A 16,516-nucleotide genomic window follows, 5' to 3' on the forward strand; every position below is an offset into this window, starting at 1 on the left:
GCTATTTGAATGTTTATTGTTGCAAATGTTTGCATTAGAGGATATGATCACTTGTTTTTTATTGCAGTTTTAATCATTCTGATCATGTGGGTGTGTTTATTTTTTTAACTAGTTTACTAGTTTAAAAGTTGCATTAAAATTAAAATTCTTGCTTTTTTTTTTTTTTTTTTTTTTTACAACAGAAGTAGAAGTGATAAATGAAATAATTTCCAAGGGGAATGGCTTTAAGCTAGTTGAGGCATATGTTAGGACTGGTTTGGAAGAAAGAGGGAAATAAGGGAAATAATAAGGGAAAGATATCAATTCAGAAGTACAGTGCCCATAGAAATATTGATAGAAAAGGCATGCAGCAGAAACCAAATATCTGTTTAATAGGAAGTGAAGAAAGTTTATAAGAGATGGGCGGGGCACCACCATTCCCACTCATATCCCACCACATATGGGAATAGTATTCAGCGGTAGAATGGATTTGAGGTTTATAAAAAGTTATTAGGTTTATAAAAAAAGTAATTTTTTTGTCAAGCGCAAAAGAGAGAACTTAGTTTTCTTCAATGTAGAGGAAGCAGTGTTTGTGATAGAAGTCAGAGCAATCTTCAATAAAGATATCTAATCATGTATAGAAATCTGAGTTGTTGGAGGTGAATATGAGAGCAGCAGCTGCAAGAAGTATGGCAAGATTGAGTTTTAGAAGAATATAAGTTAACTAATTTTTCTTTGTCCCACTGGACAAAGAAAAATTAGCCAATTTTAGCCAATTTCACCAATTCCTTAATCTGCTAATCTGGAGATTAGCAGATTAAGGAATTGGCGGTGGCAGATAAAATAACCAGGAAAAATACTTAATTGTTAAGAAACTAAGATTGGAGAAGGTTAAGTTTTCAAAGAGAAAAAAGTTAAATTTCTAAGTTAGAAGTGTCAGATGAATTTGACAGAGCATGGCAAAGAAATTTTGAATGAAAGAAAGCAACAGGAGGTGATTCTAGATTTGGAAGTTCCAGAAAGCAACATATGCACAGGTACTACCTTTAGAGTAAAAGTAGTCATAATGTAAATGATTAGGATACGTGAGATGAGTGGCAGTTGAGGTGACTGATAAGAGATTTTTGCAGATTCCACATATATTTATGAAATGAATTAGTAGATGTTTGGGAGGTTTAGGTCTTTTTATAGATAAGTTTCTTTCATTAGTTTGGCTATTGGTGTTGCATTAATGTAGATGGATTAAAGTTGGGGGGAGGGTATTAATGAAATTTTTAGATATGTCATATGCATAGCAAGAATGTCCAACTCCTTGACTAATGTGGCCTTACAGTGCTTCCCCCCCCCAATGCATGTATACTACTTGGACTCCTGGTCACAGCTGGCAGAGTAGAGACAGCAAAATTATATCCCAGTTGATTAGAATTTAGTGATATGGATGTTTAATGGCATAGGGGCAGCTGAGGCCAAAATGTGCCTAGATTGGAATGCCTCCTAGAGAGCATTGTGAATAAATTTGATTTGTAGTAAGATAGGAAGGTGCCAGGGGTTTGTTCTGGAGACCAAACATTAGTTTCACCACTGAAACTTCGTCATCTAGTGTTAAACATTTTAAAATGCTTGCATCTCTGAATGCTGAAATCGCAGGATAAGCATTTGTTTGTCAGTCAGTTTTTGTGAAATTATAAAAAGTGTATGTAATGTTCTGTAACTAAGGTTTATATTTTACTGTAAATAGTATTATAGTTTATTTGACAGATTGTTTTATACCCTAGTTTGGAACAGTTAATTTACAGCCTAGTCAAAAAAATATTAGTTTATGATATAGGCCATTTAGTGTTGAGAAAATTAAATCTTTGGAACCATTAGGCACTCATTTGCCTACCACAACATTGATACCTACTCCAGTGAACCTGGCTGCAGTGATGGGAGATGGCTCACCAGAAATGGGAGTTGATCCCACAGGGGTTGTAACTCTCTGTGATTCAGGTATTAGAGAAACAGGGAATAATCCTGTAACAGGAACAGGTGAAATAAGACCAGGCATGTCTTGCTGTATGTATTTATGACCAGGTATAAAAGAAAGCTATATTGTTTTCTGTGCATCTCATAGAATGGTGACATTTCTGAATTCACATTTGGAATTCTGTCATTTGCTAATGGTAGATTTATAAGATTTCTGTTCAATGTCAGCTTAAGTTAAGAAAACATGATGTTGTAAGTATCAGAGTACTTGCATTTTATAGGTATTCCTTCTTTAGCCTGTTGACATTCTTTCTAAACATGAGAGATGTCACCATTTTTGTTTAGTAATTGAATTGACCAGGAATAATATTTAATATCTAACATTACCAGCAGAGTAATCATTTTTAGCATGAAAATGTGTCTTCTTAAACCTTAACCAGTACAGTGGAGTCTCACAGGCCACTGTAGTTTCTTTTCATCTGATACTTGCATTTTTTGTTTAAAAAAAAAAAAAAAAAAACTTTTAATACTGTAAGAATATATTTTCAACTTTGTGAAATGTCAATGGATAATTTTTGTAGAAAACTTTATTAGATTTTTCTTTTTTATTTCATTTTTTAAAAACTTTCATAAAACATGAAATTTTAGCAGTTTTATTGACACCTAAAAGATGAAATATTGTCAATTTGTTAAAAATGAAAGGAACAGAAGTACATGTAATAAGAAATTACTTAGAAATTAAAAAATTAATCATGGATTAATTATTATGCACACAAAAATATATAACTGGTATGATGTGTGAAGCTGCAAGCAGAACTTCAAAATTACACAGAAACAAAAAAATTACACAAAACTGTCAGGATATAGATTTGTAACAATACTGTTGAAAAGATGACAATGAGTAAAATAAAACTGGCATAACTGGAAAAGTGCAATGTATTGTGGTCAGAGGGGTTGCACTGTAATAGTTAAAGGTTAATTTAAATTAAATTTCATATTTTAGCCATATAGTGTTTCTTTTCAAATTATATATTTACTTTCATTTAGCAGTTTTTATCTGTTTGATTTAAGTAATTGGAAGTTTTTGCATTCTAAGGAAAGAGATGCTGACAGAGAAAGAATACAGCAGTTGTTAGAAGAAAATGCCCAACTTCATATCGATAGGAAAGCCGCAATGGAAGAAATAGTTCAGCTACAGGCAGAAGTGTCACATATTAGATCTCGAGTTTCACCATGTAGGTATTCCATGTTTTGTTTGTTTTTTTTTTTTCTATTATTATAGCACCACCCACCAGTAAATCATTTTACTCACTGAAAGAGTTTGTGGCCTCATTTTCATAATGTCGTCTGTTCTTGCTATTACTTCTTTCCACTACTCAAAGAATGTGTGATTCATTTTGACTATTGGCTTTGTTAGTACTTGAGTTAGGAGAAGCAAATCTGTTTAGTTTTCATATAAGAAAAATTAGGCCTGTTAGGCCAAAAAATAACTTCTCAAAACACACTTTCAAAGTTATTCTAAACTTTGAAAGTGTGTTTGAAACAATTAAAAAATCAAAAACAATTAAACACTTAAAATCGAAAATCTTACATTACAGTAAGAAATAATTAACTTGTCTTACCTTGTCTTCCTTCACGGATTAGACGATCCGCCTGTTTCGATCTCAAAGAGGTCTGCCCATCTTTTATTTGGTCTTCCTCTGTCTCTTTTTCCTTTTGATCTATATGCGTAAGCTAATTTAGGGTATCTATTATCTTCCATTCTTTCTACATGTTTTTTCCATCTTTGTTTATATTCTATAATTTTTTCATTAATTGAGTAAATCTTTACTTCTTTTCTAATATTTACATTTGGTATTTTATTTAATTTTGTAATCCTTTAACATATCTTAAAATTTTCATTTCTGCAGCGTGTATTCTATTACTGTCTCTTTGTTTCGGTATCCATGTTTCAGAACTGTAAAGAAGTGTTGGTATTGCCATTACTTTGTAAAATTTCAATTGTGTGTCTTTCCTTGTTTTCTTAGCCAGAGTTCTTTTTATTGTTCCACATATATTTTGAAATTTCGCCAATTTCTGATTCATATCTTCTTCGACATTATGTTATATCACATCCTAGATATTTAAAATGTTTTACTTGTTCTAATATTTTATTGTGTATAACTATTTTTGTTCTCACCGTATTTTTTCCCCTTAAAAGCCATTGTTCTAGTTTTCATTGTTGATATTTTAACTTTATTTGATTCTGTTATTTGATTTAATTTAAATACTGCTCTTTGAGAGATAATTAACAATAATTAAAAATCAATTTAACACAATTAAAAATATGTAAAAAATTTATTTAATGAAAAAATTGCAAAACGATTTTCCTTCCTGAAGCTGACAGTGCTATTCGACCGTATGTCGTGATCACAGGAATGAAAATACATAGGTATTTTCATTCCATACTTATTTTTAATTGTGTTCATTTGATTTTTAATTATTATTAATTATTTCTTACTGTAATGTAAGATTTTCGATTTTTTTAATTGTTTTCATTTTAATTTCTGGAGAGTATTATATGGAAGTGTTCTACTTATCATATTGAGGTAAACATCTCTTATTCTTTTACTAAATTGTTGCACAGTTTACTATCTTATAAACAAATTCATTCTCTTGTAACAGAAATGTATAGAAAGTCAAATAATTCTTGACTCAGTAAGCAAATCATTTCAGTAGTACCAGGTGGTTATAAAATAAGTTTCCCTAGTCAGGAGACCCTAGTGTGAAAACGGTTAGAGTTAGTGCTGTGAAAATCTGTGGTTTTGTCATTTAGGGTATGGGGAAGCGATTTGTAGAAGGAAAAAAAAAATTCAAATTTCCGCCACCAGGGGAAAAATGGCGCCACACATATGTAAAAGTTGTCGTTTACTTCAAGACATGCTGCTTACTCAAATGACATCCTGTTAGATAAAAGCAGAAAGGCCAACGCCACCATCAATAAACATTATGGCTCTTACAAAAAAGGAACATGCTCTTTTAGTAAAACTGTTCTACTAGAATAATAGTAATGCTAATGCAGCACTACGTGAATATCGGAAACTTAAAGGTTTACGTAAGGACCTTTGACGTCAGTGGGGCTTTGAAAACTAATAAAGACATTTGAAGTGACCAACCAGGGAGTTAGGTGTAATTTTAGGCAGGGGACGACCACGTATCAGAACGGAGATAGTGGATGAAGTGGCGATTGCAATGGTCAGAATGCGAAATGCTACCAGTCAGTAGTGTCAGAGGTGTGTCAAGAGACGTGAACCTTCCCTGGTCTACTGTACGTAAAGTGCTTCGAATAATTTTATGCTGGTTCCCGTACAAGATTCACGTTGTGCAAGAACCAAAGTCTTGTGATCAGCAACAATGAATAGACTTTGCTCTATGATTTCTGGCTCGTATGGAACTTGACGATACATGATCTCGAATGATCTTGTAGTCTGGTGAGGCGCATTTCACCCTTCATGAGGCTGTAAATGACCAAAACTGCCAAATATGGGGAACTTCTTGTCCATCTGCTATGCATGAAAGCTTTACAAAGTTCATACGTTACAGCATGGTGTGGATTCACAGTAGAGTTTATAATCAGACCATTTTTCTTTGAAGAGTCTACAACTCATGGCACCATAAAGTGTATGGTAACTAATGCACAGTACTGCACTCTTCTAAGAGATTCCCGTTCTGCACTCTTCTTCTAAGAGATTCCCGTTCTGCAAGAAAGGCAATGCTTGGAAACGGTAATGTTCATGCAATATGGTGCCCCTTCCCACATTGGTCGACAAGTGAAGGAATTGCTCCGTTCAACATTTGGAAATGATCGCATCATTTCTAGAGACTTTCTGCCGTTGTGGCCAGCCTGATCAGCAGATCTCAATCCCTGTGATTTCTGGCTATGGGGATACCTGAAAGACAGAATTTACTGTGGCAGCATACAGATGCTTGTCGATTTGAAAGCAAGCATTAAACAGCATGTAGCCAACATCCCCAATGAGATGATACGAGAAACCGTGTTACACGCAGTTCTCAGTTTTAGAATGTCATCTCAAACGAGTACATAGAACCATATCTGTAGATTTCTAAGTTCTGATATTAAAATCTAATCCTAAGTTAAGTATTCCATCTTGTGTTTACAGCGCCAATTTCTCCCACTGGTTGTGGAAATTTGAAATAATTTTTTTTCCTTCTACAAACCGCTTCCCCATACCATAAATGACATACCCACTGATTTTCACAGCACTATCTATAACTGTTTTGACACTAGGGTCTCTTGAATAAGGAAACTTATATTATAACCACCCGGTATATCATCAGCATATTTAGACGTGAAACTTTAAAGACCTACATCAATATCATTAATAAATTGTTGTAACAATATTGTTGGGATATCAGAGACGTGGTGCCACACGGATATAAATAGTGCAGAATTTGAATTTGCGGAGTACAATGTGTACAGAAAGGATAGATGGGAAGGGAGGAGGGGTTATGCTGTTAGTTAAGAAACACAAAACCTAATCAAGTGCATCCAGTCGGCATTGGTGGACAATGCAATGTTGAGTCAGTGTGGTGTGACCTAAGCACTGGGAAAGGGAAAATGAGAGTAGTTGTGTGTTATAGACCTAATGAATATGATGAATATAATGAGCAATTGTGCAAAGAAATAAGAGTGGGCCGGTAAATCAAAATGTCTTATAATGGGGGATTTTAACTTTCCAGATATTGACTTGAACTTGTGGATTTGTCATTCACACGCTAGAAAGACTTTTGTGGATTTATTGGATGACTGTTTTCTGCAGCGACATGTTTGAGGCAACAAAAGGGAGTAATATTTTTGATCTGATTATCAGCAGTGATTATTCATGCATTTTCAAGAATTTTCAAATAAAGGAACCACTGAGTGACAGTGATCACAATGTACTGATGTGGGAATTAGTTAAAGATGTAACTACCATCAAGGCTAAAGGGAAGGGCTTTTGCTTTCGTAAAGGTGACTACAGGGGTCTCAGACAGTTTTTAAATTCTGTACAGTGGAATCAACTGATGGTATTACCAGTGTTGAATTCTAAATGGGAAGCCTTCAGGGACTTAATTTTGGAGGCTACACTGGCTTTTCATTCCAACTAGGAAACACTGTTCAAGGTTTAGGCCTAAATGGATATCAAATGAATTAATGTGGCTTGTGGCAGAGAAGAAAAATGCATGGGATGCATATAAATTATCAGGCAACATAGCCTATGGTAGATATAAACTAGTCTGTAATCAAGTCACAAAGGAGGTTAGGCAGGCAAAGGCAGATTACGAGAGATCTTTGGCAAAGGATGCAAATAAAAATGGCAAAGACTTCTTTACTTGTATAAACTCTAAAAGGAAGGGGATGAATCAGATTGGTCCACTCGATATCAGTGGTTTGACTGTAGATGATCAATCTCAGATAGCTGCCAAACTAAATGAGTATTCGGTATCTACATGCACACATGAGGAGTTATTCAAGGAGGAGAGGGTTAGATGTTTATGAAACTCTAACAGGGAGCAAAGTGATTTTGTAGTAACTGAGAGCAAAGTGCAGGAGAAATTGTTGAAATTAAGCATAAGGAAAGCACCTGGGGTGGATGGGATCTATCCAGTTATATTAAAGGAGGCAGCAAAGGAAGTAAGCAAATCCTTAGTCATAATGATGAAAGCTTCCTTGGACTCAGGGGAGGTCCCTGTTGGCTGGAGACGTGCAAATGTGTTATCAATTCACAAAGGGGGATTCAAAGGGTGACATGGATATTTTCAGTGCCAGAAATTAATTTGAGCACCTTCGGTAGTGCAATTTCAAATCCTTGGCCCATTGGCTGCAGTTTAGACGAGGTACTCGGAGGGAAGAAAACAAGCTTCATAGTTTTAAGTTTCGAAATTACCGAGCGAAGGTGGACGCAATTTTACTGTTTTCTTTCGTCATCTTTCTATAAAAATTTAAAATCCCACTGTTCAAAATTTTTTTTCAAACTGTTTCTTTCCAATGGGTATAATAGTCCTCTTCGATTGTAACTCCACTTTCATCCAAATAACCTTTTTGAGTAACTGCGGCGGTTTTTAAATTTCCTTAGTTTCCTCCCGTTTCCTCAAACAGTTTGAGAATAATTGTAACAATTGTAAAGCAGTTGTTAATCAGTCCAAACTAGATTTTGAACAGGCTAAGAGTAGAAAACTTGCTTCTTGCCCTAATGGTAGCTGAGCATTTTGGTCTCTTGCCAAAGCTATTGGCCGCAACTTTTGCCCATCTCTGCTCCCACCTCTGTCAAAACCAGATGGTTCTGTTGTCACTTCAGCCAAGGATAAAGCTGACCTGCTAGCATCCCATTTTTCTTCCAATTCATGTATTAATGATCTTGGTAAAACACCTCCCACCATTCTCAACACGCTCCATTCAATGCCTCCTGTGGTCTTCCGTCAAAAGAATGTCAGAAGGATTTTAATGAATCTTCGTGTTAAGAAAGCTCCAGGTTCTGGTGGTATTTCTCCACTTGTTCTCAAAACCTGTGCTCCTGAACTTACTCCTGTTCTTTGCTGCCTTTTTTCACTTTCTTATTCCAAAGGTGTTTTTCCTTCTCCTTGGAAATTTGTTCATATCCAGCTAGTTCATAAAAAAAAAAGGGTGACAAATCCTTCCCATCCAATTATCGTCTCATTGCAATTACTTCTAGCCATTTCTAAAGTAATGGAGAAATCAATTAAAGCCAACTCTTAAACTACCTAGAAACCTTCTGTCTGATCAATGATTGCCAGTATGAATTCCGTCAGTGTTGATCCACTGTTTATGTTCTGGCTTATGTTACCCATTTATGGACAAATTCAATAAAAGCTTCGATGAAACACAAGCAGTTGCTCTTGACATCTCAAAGGCTTTTGATCGTGTTTGGCATAAAGGTCTTCTCAACAAGCTTCCATCTTATGGTTTGCCAACTGTTTTTTGTAATTGGTTATCCAGTTTTCTCTCTGATCGCTCACTGAGGGTGTTGGCTCTCTGTCTTTAAACTTCTCCCCTAATACTGGTGTCCCCGAAGGTTCAGTTCTTTCCCCTACTCTTTTCCTCTTGTATATTAATGACCTTCTTCCATTGACTGGAAATCTTATCCATAGTTTTGCCGATGATAGCACACTGCATTCCACTTTCCATTTTGAGAAAACTTGCCCTGCTCAATCAGCTCAACACTCGAATATCCGCTACCAATTCCTTAAATGCCAATTTCCAGGTAATTCTCCAGTGGGACAAAGACAACTTAGTTGATTTCAATCCTTCTAAATCTCAGTCTTGTCTCATATCTCGCAAAAAGGATTCTTCTGTTCCTTTGCTTATCTTTGGTGACACTCCGATTTCTAGGCAAAATGATATATCTCTTTTGGGAATTACCCTGACTTCTAATCTCTCTTGGCACAAACTCATTACAAATATTGCTTCCTCTGCACCTAAAAAACTTGGTTTTCTCTTTCCCTCTCGGCGTTACTTTTCTTCCAAACAGCTCTTCACTCCGTATGACAAATCACAAATCCGCCCTACCATGAAATATCGTTCCCACATCTGGGGAGGTGCCCCCAAAACCTCTTTCAGGCTTCTAGATTCCATTCGGAAGAGAGCAGTTAGGTTAATTAATGACTCATCTCTAACAGACTCTCTCACTCACTGTCTCATAGACATACTGTTTCTGCTGCATGCCTTTTCTACAGATACTTCTATGGGTACTGTTCTTATGAATTGGCTTCTATAATTCCCGCTCTATCTTTCAAAACAGTCCGAATATGTTCTGCCAACATTAGCATTAGTAGAGGCATATGATGCAAGTAAGCAGCCAAAAAAAAAAAAAAAAAAAAAACACACTTCCACTTCACCCCTCCGTTTGTTCGAAATACCTGTCCAGCTGAGCCTTAAATTTATTTAGGCTGTCAACTTCCACAACAAGGGATGGAAGTCTGTTCCACCAACCAACTACCCACTGGCTAAAGACAAATTTCCGGACATCTAACCTGTCTTTCCTCAATTTGAATTTATGCCCTCTCAGGTGATTATTCTGAGCAAGAGGCAGAATCCCATCAGCATTGAGCATGCTCAAACCATTCAAGGCTTTATACAATAAACATCCATTTACTGTCTAACTTCAAACTCACAGAACCAACTTTTCAACTTCCTCGTTTATTCATTCAACTGCTGTTTTCTGGAACAACCTTCCTTCATACTTATTTCCTGAAATTTAGTCTACAGAAGTTCAAGTCTAATGTAAACCAATATCTTCTCTCTTCTTCTCAACCTCCAACCGGTACTAAGTACTATAGGTTCTAATACCTCTCGTGCTTGGAATTTTTATTTAAAAAAAAAAAAAAAAATTGAAACATGGTTTTTCAGAATGGTTAACACACTACTGGCAGGAATACAAAATTAAAAAAATTTTTTTTTTTTTTTTAAATTCCCGATCTTCACTATTAAGCACTTCCACTTTTTCCACTACATTCAAAGATTTCCTCTTAGACAGTGTAAGGTTACTTTCACGGCAGCTAAACCAAAACTGATATTAGGGACCACTTGTACCTACCATGTAAACAGAAACAGGTGAAATTTAGTGAAAGTGTGGATGACTCATTTCTTCGAAACAACAGATGAATTTCCATGATAAAGGAAAATCATTGTCTCCTAATTCTCTCATAGGATGCTTACAGTTGTTGTGATTTGGATTTTAGGAGGATTAGCAACTAAGGCCATATTGCTCTGGTGATATTTGGTGGTCACAGGCTCGAACCTTGGTCTAATCAAGAAGCGTGTGCTCTGCACTGCTGCTCCTGCCCACCTGGCTATGGAGTGCTCGATGCTTACAGTAGAAATCAGGTTGATCAGACTCAATGTCTGCATTGGGAATATGCCTTAATCTTTGCCACTGGCTGTGGATACCTAGATAGCAGTTGACCAGTGCGATTTTTTGGTACAGTAGTGTATAGGATGTATATGTTTTACTTCTTTTTAGCCATTGCTGACCCACTGCTGGGCAAAGGCATCTCCGAAAATCTTCCATCTTTTTATATCCCGCATTAAAATGCTTTAATTCATCCAATTAATCCCAGAGGTGCAAACAATGCCAACCGAGATCTCTCAAAATCAGTTCGTTATATGGAAATTTTTTTCGTTATACAGAAACTATTTTCAATGTAATGGCCAATTGGACATCAAAAAAATTCGCTACATAGAAAAATTTGCTATATTGAAGCTCATTAAAGAGAGGTCCAACTGTGTGTGTATATATATATAATCATCAAGAATAATGCAATAGAGAAGTTATATGCTATAGGGGGGAAGAAAATTAAGAATTAGATTAGATAAGATTAGATAAGACTGAATTACAATAACATGAATTATGGATCAAAATTATGAAAGACTCTGCAATGCTATCGCCATCTTGGTCGTTTCTTCAAAAAATTCATTTGGTTTATTTTCAATCGTTACAATTATTTTTTCCGGTTCCTTTCTTCCACCCTTCGTTCACAACGTATATCGCTTCCAGGGTACACCGTATTTTCATTAGTTTATTTCTATGCATAAACATCTACTTACTGTATTTTATACTAATAATATTTTATATATATATATATATGTATATATATACACACAGTCGATTCTGGTTATTTGGGACACATTGGGACTAGTGCATTTTGGCCCGATTAAGTGGCTGCCCCAATTATCCGAAGTTTCACATAAAAAAAAGTTAAAAAATACAATGGACCCCTGCTTCACAATTATTGAATTGTAATTCTATTAAATAGTGATTCTAATTAGTGAAAATAGGAGAAATATTATCCATAGTCTATAAAAGTAAAGCTATATTAAGCACAAATTTACCCTTTATTACCTTACCCATTAATAAATTAAATAATACATGAAAATCGGAAAAATATACGTGATAATCGGAATAATTAATACGTACTGTAATATGTACATACTAACTAGTTGACATTTCTGTTCACTGACATTTGTGGGTGGGGGTTAAAATTTAAAATAGTAAAAAGCTAAGTAATCAATAACAAAGAACACAGCACACACAAATTGCAAGTAACATGATACATGCAAGTGAGAATGCAGTAACAAGTTATAAAGCTTTAAAAATAGGAATGAAGAGAAGATTCTGAAAATTAATTTTTTTATATGATTAAAGATTCCATAGAATTGTAAACACATTTCACCATAATAACCCACAGAATTCCAGCTGTCGCTATTATCGCAAATAAAATAAGATAGAGTTTATTATCCATTTGTGGTAGATTTGCACTAACAGAAAAGCCCAATAAACAGGTGACTGCTAATTGTTTTTATTGTTTTGTGGTTGTGACCTCCAGAAATGGCAGAGGTGAAAGAGATTCTTGCACTGCTTCTATTAGAATGAGCAGAAACCTGAAAAACAAGATGCATGGTATTTCAGAGACTGCTGGGAGCCATTGCGGTACAAGTAAACACATGGGTTGTGTTAGGGTAGCTAAGAATAAAAACAGGTGCAGGTATACTTGCGTGTACACTAATGCTAGGAGTTTAGTAAATAAATTTGATGAATTTGAGGTATTGCTCAAAACATCAAAGGCAGATATTGTTGGGATATCAGAGACGTGGTGTCACACAGATATAAGGGATGCAGAACTGCAATTTGGGGAGTACAGCGTCTACAGAAAGGATAGACAGGATAGGAAGGGGGGAGGGGTTATGCTATTAGTTAAGAAACACATAAAAACCAAGGAAGTGAAGCCAGTCGACATCGCTGGACAGTGCAGTGTTGAGTCAGTTTGGTGTGACATAAGCATTGGGAGATCAAAATTGAGAGTAGGAGTGTGCTATAGGCCTAATGACTCTGATGAGTATAATAAGGAACTGTACAGGGAAATAGAGTGGGCCAGTAAATCAGAGAGTCTTATAATGGGAGATTTTAATTTCCCAGATATTGACTGGAATTTGGGGGCTGGTTACTCACACACTAGCAGGTCTTTTGTGGATTTATTGGATGATTGTTTTCTACATCAGCATGTTCGGGAAGCAACTAGAGGGAGTAATACTCTTGATTTGATTATCAGCAGTGATTCTTCATGCATTAAGAATCTGCAGATAAATGAACCACTAGGTGGCAGTGATCACAGTGTGCTGAAGTGGGATTTACTCAAAGAGGTAACTACCATTAGGGGTAAAGGGAAGGGTTGTTGCTTCCGTAAAGGCGACTACGATGGACTGAGACAGTATTTAAATTCTATACAGTGGGACCAACTGATGATGTTACCAACAGCAAATTCAAAATGGGAAGCATTCAAAGAACTTATCTTGGAAGCTACTAGGCTTTACATACCAACTAAGAAATATTGTTCAAGGTTTAGGCCAAAATGGATGTCAGATGAACTAATGAGGCATATGGCAGAGAAGAAAAATGCATGGGATACTTACAAATTAACACATGACACAGAAGCCTATGATAGATACAAGTTGATATGCAACCAAGTTACAAAATGCATGGGATACTTACAAATTAACACATGACACAGAAGCCTATGATAGATACAAGTTGATATGCAACCAAGTTACAAAGGAGGTTAGGCAGGCGAAGGCAGATTACGAGAAATCTTTGGCAAGGGATGCAAAGAAAAACAGCAAAGAGTTCTTTACTTATGTAAACTCTAGAAGGAAGGGGATGAATCAGATTGGTCCACTTGATATTGATGGGTCAACTGTTGATGATCCTGCTCAGGTAGTTAACAAACTAAATGAATATTTTGCATCGACATTCACACATGAGGAGTTATTCAGCAAGGGGAATGCCAGAGGTGTATTCAACTCTAGCAGTAAGCTAGAGAATCTTGAAATAACTGGGAGTAAAGTGGAGGAGAAACTGTTGAAGATAAACACAAGAAAGGCACCCGGGGTGGATGGGATCTATCCAGTTATATTAAAGGAGGCAGCAAAGGAAGTAAGCAAACCCTTAGCCATAATTATGAGAGCTTCCTTGTACTCAGGGGAGGTACCCATAGACTGGAAATGTGCAAATGTGACCCCAATTCACAAAGGAGGATCAAAGGCTGACACAAGTAATTATAGACCTGTGAGCTTAACTTCTGTTCCAGGAAAATTAATGGAGGCACTGGTTAAAGAAGCACTGCAGGATCATTTAGACAAGACTTCAGTTATAGCTCAGACACAGCATGGTTTTGTTAAGGGGAAGTCTTGCCTGACCAACTTGATTGGATACTATGATGTAGTCACAAAAGAACTGGATGCAGGGAATAACTTTGATATTATATACTTGGATCTTAGAAAGGCTTTTGATACTGTTGCACATGGAAGACTGCTGCACAAATTGGAGCAGTGTGACATTGGAGGCAAATTGCTGCTATGGATAAAGGGGTGGTTGAACGGGAGAAGACAGAGAGTGGTAATCAATGGACACTGCTCATCGTGGACTAATGTTATTAGTGGAGTCCCTCAGGGCTCAGTGTTGGGTCCATTATTGTTTTCTGTATTTATAAATGATATTGATGATGGTATATCAAGCTTAATGTCCAAGTTTGCAGATGATACAAAGGTTAGCAGGGTTGTCAAGGACGCTACTGACACTATGCTGCTGCAACAGGATCTGGAAAGGTTGAGCAGATGGGCTGAGAGGTGGCAAATGAAGTTTAACATTGACAAATGTAAAGTACTACACATGGGAAACAGCAACCCCAGAGCAACGTATCAACTCTGTGGTACTACACTGACAGTGGTAGAGAATGAAAGGGACTTGAGGGTGGTTGTGCAGGCAGATATGAAGTTCTCTGAGCAGTGCAGACGGGCTGCAAGAGTAGCTCATGGAGTATTGTCAATGATATACAGGAATTTTTCCAGCAGGGATAAGGAGGTGATTATTCCATTGTATAAGGCAATGGTCAGGCCACACCTAGAGTACTGTATACAGGTCTGGAGGCCTCATTTCAAGAAGGATGTAGAGCTGCTGGAACGAGTACAGAGAAGGGCAACAAGATTAGTGAATGGAACAAAGGGGTGCTCTTACGAAGAAAGGCTAAAACTTTGCAAATTACAGTGTCTGGAGACTAGGCACCAGCGAGGTGATCTGATAGAGGTGTATAAAGCCTTGAATGGTTTAAGCATGCTCAATGCTGATGGGATTCTTCCTCTAGCTCAGAAAAATCACCTGAGAGGGCATAAATTCAAATTGAGGAAAGACAGATGTAGGATAGATGTGTGGAAATTTGCCTTTAGCCAGCAGATGGTTGGTTGGTGGAACAGACTCCCATCCCTTGTGGTGGAGGTTGATAGCCTAAATAAGTTTAAGGCTCAGCTGGACAGGTATTTTGAACGAACAGAGGGGTGAAGTGGAAGTGGGTTTTTTTTTTTTTGGCTGATGCTGCATAAGCTTGCTTTCTTGCATCAAATGCCTCTACTAATGCTAATGCTAAAATCCGACCGAACCACGTGGTACTGTTGGAGACAATCGTAGGGTAATCTCCAGTGCTGCGGTCTCCTGCCCAGATTAAACGGCATGTTGTTCCAATTAAGCGAAGTAAATCCTGGCTATTTTCTTGATTGTGTTCTGTTTTATAAGATTTGCCCCAAATAAACAACTGCCCCGATTAACCCCTGGCCCAAATATTTGTTAAATATATGTATTAGTTTATGGGGGAAGGTTATCATAAGAGAAGTACCTAGATAAATCTAAGGAGAACGTATAAGTGAAGTATGTTACATATACATAAAGGATAAAATGCAGAAACAAGCAGTACATTTCAAAGGGCTGTGATTCAGAGGACAACCGCTCCGTCAGTTCTCCCCTGAGCCACAGCATTCCCATAAACTTGAGCCTTTTGCTTTGCTGCTCTGGTCTGAGTCATGATTTCGATTCAATTTCAATACAAAAATATAACCTAAAACTTATATCCCAATGCGGTTATAACACTACAGGTAGGTCCCATTTTAATGGTCCATTTTCGACTTTTCACGTTGACTGTTTCAAAATATTACCTAAAAAAATTGAAAAAATTTAAAATAACAAAAAAATCGCAACTCAGTAACACATTGCAGCAATGCCTGCGAGTCTAAACTTGCACTAGGCTTTTTTTTTTTTTTTTGTGGTGCAATGTGGGTGGAATGATGCCTAGAGTTGTCATTCAGTCTGCCATGTTGGTTTTGTTGTGAATTTTCCATATACATAAAGGATAATATACAGAAACAAGCAGTACATTTCAAAAGGCTGTGATTCAGAGGAAAAATGCCCTCCGTTAGTTCTCCCCTAAGCCACAGCACTCCCATTAGCTTGAGTCTTTGCTTTGCTGCTCTGGTCTGAGTCATTTTGATTCAATTGCAAATAAAATTTCAGTACAAAATATAACCCTAAACTTATATCCCAATGTAGTTAAAACACCTACAGGTAGGTCCCATTTTAATGGTCCATTTTACGACTTTTCACATTAACGACTGTTTCAAAATATTACCTAAAAAAATTGAAAATTTAAAATAACAAAAAATTGCAACTCAGTAACACATTGCAGAAATGCCTGT

At 36.5% G+C, this 16,516-nt stretch overlaps 1 protein-coding gene across 1 annotated transcript in view; it reads left to right on the forward strand.

The window, feature by feature from the left end:
- Positions 1-16,516, forward strand: part of LOC150084017 (protein Daple-like) — a 303,433-nt gene that overhangs the window by 119,706 nt on the left and 167,211 nt on the right. The window contains exon 12 of the mRNA XM_090375738.1: positions 3,041-3,179. Within this exon, the coding sequence (XP_090231864.1) occupies positions 3,041-3,179 (139 nt within the window). The remainder of the gene's footprint in view (positions 1-3,040; positions 3,180-16,516) is intronic.

The sequence above is a fragment of the Mastigoproctus giganteus genome, chromosome 6 (assembly GCF_048544385.1).
Source record: "Mastigoproctus giganteus isolate SK-2022 chromosome 6, ASM4854438v1, whole genome shotgun sequence".
NCBI lineage: Eukaryota > Metazoa > Arthropoda > Arachnida > Uropygi > Thelyphonidae > Mastigoproctus > Mastigoproctus giganteus.